We start from the raw sequence: 10139 nt of genomic DNA on the forward strand, positions 1-10139 counted from the left end.
GACGAGCATTTTGTAATGCTGCAGAAGCTCGTCGTCTGTATTCCGAGCATTTTCCCAATCGAACGGTACCGCCAAGAGAAACATTCGAGCGTGTCGATCGCAGCTTGAGGGAGACAGGTATGTAATAATTGATAATTAATTTGAGCACGTTGTTTTATTTCGATATTATTGTAGGTACAGTTTTGCCAAAACGAGGTGGTGAGGGCGCTCCTAGGACTGTACGTACCGTTGTATTGGAGGAAAATATTTTGGAAGCCGTCGCTGATGATCCTTCAATGAGCATCAGAAATCTATCAGAGCAGTTCCATACATCCAAGTCCACTATTCATAGAATAATTAGGGAACAACTGCTCCACCCATTTCACATCCAGAAGGTACATGCCATGACACCTCAAGATTTTCCAGCACGACTGGAATATGCCAATTGGTTCATGGATAGGCAAAGAGAGGATATGACTTTTATTAATCGAGTTTTATTCACTGATGAAGCAGGTTTCAGTAGAGATGGAGTTATCAACTCTCATAATCTCCATATATGGGCCGAAGAAAATCCCCATGGGATATTGCAAACCAAACACCAACGGAAATTCAACGTGAATGTTTGGGCTGGTATCATAGGAAACCATCTTATAGGACCATTCGTTCTACAGGACCGATTGAATAGAGAACGTTATTTGGAGTTCATTCAGAACGCTTCGAATGGACTTTTGGAACATGTTCCATTGCAAACTCGAAGAGATATGTGGTTTATGCATGATGGCGCTCCTCCTCATTTTAGTTTGATTGTGCGTGACCATTTGAACCATATTTTCCACAATAGATGGATTGGTAGAGGTGGGCCATATTCATGGCCATCGCGGTCTCCGGATTTAAATCCATTGGATTTCTTTCTGTGGGGGCATCTAAAAAGCCTTGTTTACGCTACACCTATTCACACAAGAGATGCATTGTTGAATAGAATAACATTACATTGTGAAGCCATACGAAACGACCCTGGAATGTTATTTCAAGTACAGAGAGGGTGTCTTCGCAGACTAAGAAAATGTATAGAAGGAGAAGGTGGTCATATCGAGCAGTTTCTGTAGCGGATTTTTCATTTCTGTTTGCTCTTGAGGCTCTTGAGTTTCGTTAGTTAAACGTGTTTGCATTATAAAAATTCGTTATGAACATTTTACCTATCATTTCCATTTTCCTTAAAAACTAATATTTTCGAATAATGGTAGACATCTCAGGATAAATGTTGTTGAATTAACGTTATCATTATTATTTCTGCTTTGATAATTATTCATTTCAAATAATGGTGGACGAGCGGGTTTGATGTCGTCGAGTGAAACTACATTTTTATCAAGACTCGTTGCTCCGATCGACTTTCCACACGAGTACTTTTATTCATAAAATTGTCCAAGTAACCTTAATTTGTTGAAAAATGTTGAAAAATATCTGTCATTTCAAAGTTTTGGGGTGTGGACCATCGGGGGTAGTCCGTTCCTGACTTTGTAGCAAAACAACTGACTCCTGCATGAAAGCTCATCGAAGGAATTCATTTGTTTAGTCAATTACCAAAATTTGGATGATTTTGAATATTCACTTGAAAAGTTATCAAAGAAAAACATTTTTCATTTTGTAACTTCGAGGGCCCGTTACTTGGTAACGAAGGATTTTAGGAAAAAAAGTTATATGAGGTACTGGTGATATTTTGACCCCATCTATACATTCCCGAGAGGAAAAGAGGAAGTCCAGGGACACCCTGTATTTTTACTTATGTTTTCAATATTTTATCGACAATCATACTAGATTAGGCACTTTCCCAAAATGTTTTTTTTAACATTATTGTCGACAAAATACTATTCATTTAGAATAAACGTTTATTTTAACTAAGTGTCTCTATTATTATGACTTACCTGAACATAGTCACTCAAACACTCGATAATAGCTTGACATACTTCTGGTACTATTTCGGAAATTAACTGTTTGGATACCTTGAAAAGATATTGCAAACTTGTAAACGAATCTCCTGTAGCAAGAAACCCAAGAGTCAGTGCTAGCCCTTCTTATGCTGGAACAGCCTTTCTGTACGACGTGTCTTGTCGCTCTATTCTTGGCTTTATACAATTTAACAACAAAAAGAAATCTTCTGACATCCTGGTAAAATTTTGAAAGAGCCCACTCGTTTTATTATCGGCCAAAAGCTCTTTTGATAAACCGGTGCTATTTTCAGTTATTAGCTGTCTTTTTCTGTTCAGATATAATTGCGATGACCATCGTTTTGGTTTTTTCTTCTGTTTCTTTTTCAATAAACTACTTGAAATTATAAAATACGCAGCACGTTCAGCGTCATCAGAATCTGAATCGGCCATATTTATGCACTACTACAGGCACACATGAAAATGCTCACCACATTTATGGATCGATTCCGTACCACGCCTCGTGCGTCCACTATTCAGGTCCCCAAAAAATTATGTCTTCCCGAGGCCGAACCGAATCCGAGGTAAATGGTTCGGCCTCGGACTGCCGCTCATATGCGTACCCGCCTTAAAACCGAGTTTCACTGAAGATTTCACGTTGACACGTTGCTCGATTAGAACGTCTACCATTTTTCCGACGAGCGGCGGCTACACGTTCCGGCATGAACAAAAGATGTGGCCTAACAAACTAGTGTCGTCATATAACTGGCTGGAATGTGTAGGGGGATGTCATACAATGGCTTCTTCGGGCGTGTCTTGACTGTAAAGGCCATCATATGGCGAATCACTTGTTGCGTTTTTGTAAAACTGTTTAGTGAATATTTCACAATATTGTATATTGTGTAACAAGTGCGTGAAATAGACTTCTTTACCTACACAAGCGCGGAATTTGCGACAAGAGCCCTCAGGCGAGTGTCGCAAACAACGCGAGTGTAAAAAAGTCTTCACGCACATGTTGCACACTATACTTTTTCTACGACCATACAGAGAAAATTAAGCACCATTAGTTTTAAGAGCTTTATTGAATTTCAGAATAATTAGTAAGTACCTATATTATAAAATTAACAATTAATTCTTATACTGAGATTATTATTTTTGGTTTTCATTCTGATGTGGAATAATAATGATTATTAATAGTAATATTGGAACCTGTGACCATTCCAAAACTTACACCTGCAGCATTTGATTTTTCTATTAGTGTGTTTCTTGACTTGGAAGTTGAGATGATAGAAGTAGTGGCGATAGGGGCTGAGGAAATTTTATTTTGAGGCGATAAAATTTTATTTGCCACATCAATTTTCTGAGTAATTGAGTTTTCTATATAATGCTCTGCCACTGCAGAGGATTTCCAACCTCCATGTTTTTTTAAGGTAAGCCAATCGCCTCCAGCTTCTACTAATAACGTGGCGGATGACCGCCTAAAACAGTGGCCTGTATATTGTTCAGCATGAGGTAAATTTAGGTATTTTGCGATTACCGAAGGAACTTTACCAATTTTATTTATACCAACGATCTGGCAGGTACATTTTCCACCTTGATAATTAATAAATAATTTTTTTCTGCGTATTTTTGCGGACGGAGTGCCGTATATTTTCGGTATAATTCAAGATGTTCCGTGATGGTAAATTTTCTTGAGATTTTGGTTTTTGTATCATGAACGTTCACTATGAGTATTGTACCTAAATCTTCAATATCATCTAATTTCAGTTTATACAGTTCATCTCTTCTAAGAGCTCCAGCAAGTCCAAATATTAGTATAACCTAAAAGAAAAAGAAATTACAATATAGAAACTAAAAAAAGATTATGGCTGTCAGAAATCGAACCCAGGTCCTTGGGCGCGCGAGGCCGACGCACTACCGCAGAACCATTCGTATTTACAAATATATGTGTGAAAACGCGATTCTCAACGCCCAATTTAAAATAATTTAGAAGATCATAGTTAGATATCACATTAACATAGTTTTGGCCAACTATACTTATTATATACTTATTAGGATCTACTTAATTTATAGATATTATTTTCTATTTATTTAATACTACCGTGAGACATTAAACTTACCTTGGTCAATAAAAATTTTTCGTCAGGAGCTTCTTGTATAAACTTCAGTATTTGTTCTTTCTCCAAAACTCTGGATTTTTTGGGAACATATCCCTCACTCTTCCTTTTTAAAAAAGCACGTACCTTAGGATAGTCAATATTTATGTTTTTTTTAATGCTGATGGTACTTTTTAGCATTGAGAAATTACTCCAAAGTGTTGCTGCCTTAAAGTTCTTGGATAATTTTGACAAATATGCCAATATTACGTTTTCAGAAAATGAATTGATATTCTTTGTTTTCCTCCATGCCATGAATTTCTCATACGTATTTTCATACACGCTCAATGATTTTTGGGGTAATAAAGTCTTACTAGCCTCATTGGCTGCATCCATAACATCCGGCGGGGTACTTCGTATATCTGAATGATCAGAATCCATTATAATATAATGTTAAAATATTAATAATTAACTCTCAACAATGAGCTCACAACAATAATGATCAAGCTATTTTGACAGTTTATTTATGATTTATTGCTGCTCTTAAACAAAAGATGCACTAAGGCCGCCTATCAGCGAAATATTCAGGTGTTAGGTCTCATGGACAGACTACAATGTATTTCTTATGAGTATATTTCACGCACTGGTAATAAAAACACTTGAATGTACCATGTTATTCTTATGGGTTTATTTCACGCCCTAGGGCGTAAAAGTTATTTATGTATCAAGGGAATTAGGAGGGCCTTAATTACCGATGGCAAAGTTTGCGTCCCGAGGGCCTCTGGCCCGAGGGACAGCAATTGCCTGAGTTTATTAAGGCTCATTAATTCCCGTGGTACATAGATAATTTTATTTCTGACCGATTTCAATAAAATTTTGTTCATTTTTGAAACGGAAAAATGTACCAATTCATTACCTTCCCGGTATATTTGAATCAGGTACCGTTGATTATAGTAGAGTTTTCTTGTTGCTAGGTTGTTGCTATGTTACTTGTTTATAAACAGAACTTTGTTATCAAGCTGTGTTTGCGGTGAAAACGTGTTTTCTACCCCAAATATAATGGAGGATATTTTGAAAAAAGCTGAACAAGCAAGAGAATCATTAATTCCATCGAAAAGTGAAGCCGTATACCAAAAAGAATACAAGATATATCTGGACTGGCTGACACGGAAAAATGTTATGCCAAAAGATGTCACTAAAACTGTATTTCTGGCATATTTTCAAGAACTGGTAAGGAATTTTCTATGTTTTTCGGTAGATTTGGTAGTAATTGTGTTTATTCGTTTCAGTCAGAAACGTATAGTCCGATTTCTTTATGGACTAAATGGTCAATGCTAAAATCGATGGTGACTATACATGAGAAACGAGATATCACCAAGTTCAATGAACTACAGGCTTTTTTGAAACGGAAGAGTAAGAGTTATAAGCCGAAAAAGTCTGCTGTTTTATCTCCTAAAGATGTTATCAGATTCCTAAAGGAGGCTCCTAATGACATTCATTTATTGCATAAGGTAATTTTTTTCTTATTTTCCTTTTTGTGTGTATTTATTTCCTTTTTTTGGTTATAGGTTGTTTTGATTATGGGTTATTTTGGAGGATGCAGAAGTCAGGAACTTTTGAATATGAAGATATCGGATATAGAGGACCGGGATTCCGTTATGGTAGTGAACGTACCGGAAAGTAAAACTGGTGTATCGAAGACATTTACAGTTGTGGATGAAAAAGAATTCTCCGCTTTGCCTTTATTAAGACTTTATATGTCTTTGCGTCCTAAAGGTATTGAACGATTTTTTTTTGAGCTTCCGACAAAATAAATGTACATCTCAGCCAATTGGAAAAAACATGTTTGGGAAAATCCCCAGCAAAATCGCAATGTATTTAGGATTGCCAAACTCATCTTCCTATACGGGACATTGCCTTCGTCGCACTTCTGCTACTGCTCTAGCCAATGCAGGAGCAACTATGACTAACTTAAAAAGACACGGAGGTTGGAAAAGTTCCACGGTGGCGGAGGGGTATTTGGAGGATAGCATCGAATTGTGAAATAAAACGGCGCGTATGTTGTCTACTTTGTCATCAGAAGAGGCAGGTACCTCGACTGTAGTGAACAGAAGCTCCAGCCATACAAAAGAAGAAATTGTTTCCAGTGGCGGAAGTCATTTTCAGGGAACATTTCAAAATTGTACATTTATTATTTGTAATGACGTGAATAAATAAAATATGGTTCAGTTTTCATTTCTATTTATTTTTACTTGTGAAAGGTAGAGGGAATTATAAAATCTATAATGTCCCAAGGGAGTTATGACCCTCTTTATTGATAGCGTAACTATGACGATATAAGCTTATAATATCCCGGTCAGAAATAAAAATAATTTCACGCACAAGGGCGTGAAATTACATTTTACGATTCGTGAACGGTGTGTGAAAGTACTATTTCACGCAATTGTCACGATTTGTGACAATTGCGTCTGTAGAAAGTAGCTTTTCGAGGTTAAAAATTATTAAGACATATTCTAAAGCTAAGTCAGTATAACCCAGCGTCAAGACTGTCAACTCCATTTAGGTAACGTAAAATAATATTTTTTTACAAATAATAATATGTTTATTATTTGCTCACATACAAGACAAGTAGAAGAGAAATACATTGCAATCCACGGAAGTAACATATGTTACTTGTGGGTGGTGTAGTAAATAAGGAATAGGATACGGGTATTGTTGATCCATGCTTAAGTATCAGATTATTACGGACAGTAGGTACATAACATTTGCTATTTGTATACCCAACGTTGAGAAAAACTTCATTTGGAAGAGGTTCATAAACAAACATAGTCTGAAAAAATTCCGGAACGACCTTGGGCAGATAAATTATGATCATTTTCTAAATTCCAACTATTTTCATGTAAATTGACTAACGAACTTAATCTGTACCTATCAATCTCTCGTTGAAAAGCACTTTCCAAAGAGAAGAACCGAGGTAACTCTGAAGTGGTTCAATCAAGAACTACGTAATATGTGCAACACTTTAGCTACGATAAAAAATATATACGATTGTACAAAACACCCTATTGATAAGGCCGCATACAACTACTATAAGCAAAAGTACTCGCAATCTATGATTAAAAAAAATGCATTTAGCAATTTCATACAAAACTCAACCACTAAACCTAATGATAGCTGGAAACTAACTCATTAATTATGAGAGGAATTCAGGTTAAAATAACTTCAAGACCACTTGTGTAAAACCAGACACATTTATAGATTTTTTACCACTGCCTAGCTGACAATGTGATAAACTCTCTACAGCCCTCTATTATGGAAGCTACTGACTTCCTTATACATGTTGCACATGTCATAACAGGCTTTTATTCAGAACCAGTGACCTCGAATGAAGAAATGCAATCAGTTCTACAAGTATGACCTAAACAGTATAATAATTAAAGAGTCAATAGAATTTTTAATCCCTCCTATGACAATTTTAATAAATGCATGTTTCAGTGAAGGAGTGTTTCCTGATGCACTGAAAATCTCAAAAATTATTCCTATACTACAAAAAGGCAACGAAAAATTACCTGATAAACACAGACCTATTTCGTTAGTTCCAGTGTTTTCCAAAATCATAGAGATAATTTTGAAACAAAGATTAATTAAATATTTCGAGAAATATTCTCTCCTACACGAAAATCAGTTCGGATTCAGGAGGAGTTATTCAACAATTGATGCTATCTGTAGGATTGTACAGAACATTGTAGAAGGCCTTGAGCTTGGTAAACATGCGGGAATCACAATGTGCGATCTTAGCAAGGCCTTCGACTGTGTCTCACACAATAGTCTAGTGAAAAATTTCAAATACTATGGCATTAGAGGTCCACCACTTCAGCTGCTGAGAGCGTATTTAGTTGGCAGAGCACAGTGCGTTAATGTGGATGATGAGCTATCAGAATTTAGAACAGTGAAGCATGAAGTACCACAGGGTTCAATTTTAGGCCCATTACTGTTCATTATATACATAAACGACCTGTCCATCTAAAATTTCCAAAAACTATAATTATGTTTGCAGACGACGCTTCTTTGGTTAACTTTGACAAGGATACTTTGAGCCTAAATACTGCTATGGAAGAGGCAGAAAGCAAAGCCGAAACGTGGTACAATTCCAACAATCTCCAACTGAGATTGTTGGAGTCTGTATGTGTGTGCGAGTGCGTGGGCATACCTATATGTATGATTCATTAATATAATTCATATTACGAAGGAATTTATACTATAAACTGACACAGTCTTCCTAGTTTTACATTGTATAATGAATGACATGACTTGCTATATACAAATGTTTTTTTACATAAAGTAGTCAAATAAAATCTATATACACACATATACATATACATGTACACACATACATATATACACATATATCAAAAGCTTAATCTAAAATGTATACAATGTACAGAAAAAAAATTATTGGAGAATAAAACAAAACAAAGCGATGTGATAATATCTAAAATATATATATATAAACTGTGGTGGAATAAAATAAAATAAACTGCAATGCACAATGAATACATGTAGTTTCATCAATGATTAATGAAAAGTCTCAGCGGAACCATAATTGAATTGTTGATTCTCAGATTTACACCCAATTGTATATATCAAAAGCTCAATCTGAAATGATGTATACAATGTACAGAAAAAATTATTGGAGAATAAAACAAAACAAAGTGATGTGATAATATCTAAATTATATATAAATAAACTGTAATGGAATAAAATAAAATCAAATGCAATGCACCATGTGAGTTTTTCGCCATACAGTTTACAAAATCGCAAAACATATTTCACTATACAATATCTGCAGGCATGTTCAGTAGTAACGTGTTAGATACATGCAAACCGTTTTTGAGGCCATTTTTCATACATGCTGCAGCCTTTTTTACAATTGGGAAGATGCAGAAACGCACATGAGTCGTCAGATAATAGTACACAAACCACAAACTAATGAAAACTAAACGATGTGGCTAATACTCCGAACAACCTGACGTAAAAAACAATCGCTTTCATTTTTGAAATTCACTGAGAGTGTTAACATTAGACAGAACCATTCCCGATTTGAGGTTAAAATTGATAATGAGATAAATATTGAATTGGCTCACTGTGAAATATGGAGTGCCCACAATGTATTTGTTGTGAAAACGAACTGTGTTTTCGTATAGTTGAATAGTTTGTGAATAGTTTTTCGGTTTCGCTGAAACCGTAAAACTATTCATAAACAAAATGTAATCACTGTTAGGTGTCATATATCTTCAGCCCTTCAAAAACAAAAATGTCAGAATAAAAACTCCAAGAAGAAATACTCATGCACTCCTGTTAAGCCACTGCAAAGTTTGTAAAGTGGAGTGGCGTATCCACATTGACATAAAAATCAGATAATAATATTTGAAGACAGAAAAAATAAAATATTATTTTTTTATCAAGGTTAATATAATCTGCTAATGGTATCCACTCACCGCAAATATTTTTTGTACAACTGTCATTAAAAGTGATATTTTTAATAGTTTTCAAGAGTATTAACAGATGATGTTTACAAAGTAGAGTGTTAAAAGTATTTTCAACACGATTTTTTTCGACCAAATAGCAATAAACAAAACATAATTATTCAATTTTAAAGGAAGTTTTATTATGAACAATAGATATAGATACAATTAAATTCTGCCAATTTCATGCCAATTTCATGGGCATTAACTTTAATTTTTGAAGTGAAGAGGGCGATGCTGTAACGCTGGAGCTAGCTGTTGGGATTATTCTTTCATCAATAGCCTTTTAATAAGAAATAGATTGATCGATGTAACCCTCAGCTGCTCCTCCTTCGTGCTCTTTAATATTCGTGATATTTGCTCCTGGTTCTGGCTAGCAAAGAAGCAGAAAACCTTCTGAAACAGTGACCTGTATATTCCTTTGGTTCCGGGAGGTTCAGAAACTCAGCAATGGTAAAGGGCATTTTCCCAAAGGTGTTCATACCACCTGGGTTAGCACTGCATTTATAATTTGAGTAGGTATTTCAGAAAAAAATCTTGAAGATTGATAAAAAGAAGGGCGTAATGCAACGTATTTATTAAAATAGTCAATGTTTCTTCCAACAATGCAAAAA

General features: G+C 35.3%; 2 protein-coding genes across 2 annotated transcripts; one reads left to right on the plus strand and one right to left on the minus strand.

The window, feature by feature from the left end:
- Positions 1-2961: 2961 nt before the first annotated feature.
- LOC141482784 (uncharacterized) lies at positions 2962-4581 on the minus strand. Its single transcript, XM_074176588.1, has 2 exons — positions 4025-4581; positions 2962-3725 (listed from the first exon to the last, which is right to left on the minus strand). Exons 1-2 carry the CDS (start codon positions 4439-4441, stop codon positions 3465-3467), a joined length of 678 nt encoding a protein of 225 aa, XP_074032689.1. The 5' UTR covers positions 4442-4581; the 3' UTR covers positions 2962-3464.
- A 95-nt stretch (positions 4582-4676) lies between these two features.
- On the plus strand, positions 4677-6230 carry LOC141482785 (uncharacterized). The gene is made up of 3 exons (XM_074176589.1): positions 4677-5230; positions 5290-5511; positions 5569-6230. Exons 1-3 carry the CDS (start codon positions 5060-5062, stop codon positions 5812-5814), a joined length of 639 nt encoding a protein of 212 aa, XP_074032690.1. The 5' UTR covers positions 4677-5059; the 3' UTR covers positions 5815-6230.
- The last annotated feature ends 3909 nt before the right edge of the window (positions 6231-10139 follow it).

This window comes from Leptinotarsa decemlineata, unplaced genomic scaffold, assembly GCF_025532065.1.
Source record: "Leptinotarsa decemlineata unplaced genomic scaffold, Ldec_3_MD MMD2_tig00001973_RagTag_RagTag, whole genome shotgun sequence".
Taxonomy (NCBI): Eukaryota; Metazoa; Arthropoda; class Insecta; order Coleoptera; family Chrysomelidae; genus Leptinotarsa; species Leptinotarsa decemlineata.

Bases quoted from the DNA above. Each gene is read 5' to 3' on its own strand.
- LOC141482784 (XM_074176588.1), bottom strand. From the start codon at position 4,441: ATGGATTCTGATCATTCAGATATACGAAGTACCCCGCCGGATGTTATG. The intron at 3,726-4,024 runs GTAAGTTTAATG...TTTTTCTTTTAG, and splicing joins AAAAATTTTTATTGACCAAG to GTTATACTAATATTTGGACT.
- LOC141482785 (XM_074176589.1), top strand. From the start codon at position 5,060: ATGGAGGATATTTTGAAAAAAGCTGAACAAGCAAGAGAATCATTAATT. The intron at 5,231-5,289 runs GTAAGGAATTTT...TATTCGTTTCAG, and splicing joins TGGCATATTTTCAAGAACTG to TCAGAAACGTATAGTCCGAT. The intron at 5,512-5,568 runs GTAATTTTTTTC...TTTTGGTTATAG, and splicing joins ACATTCATTTATTGCATAAG to GTTGTTTTGATTATGGGTTA.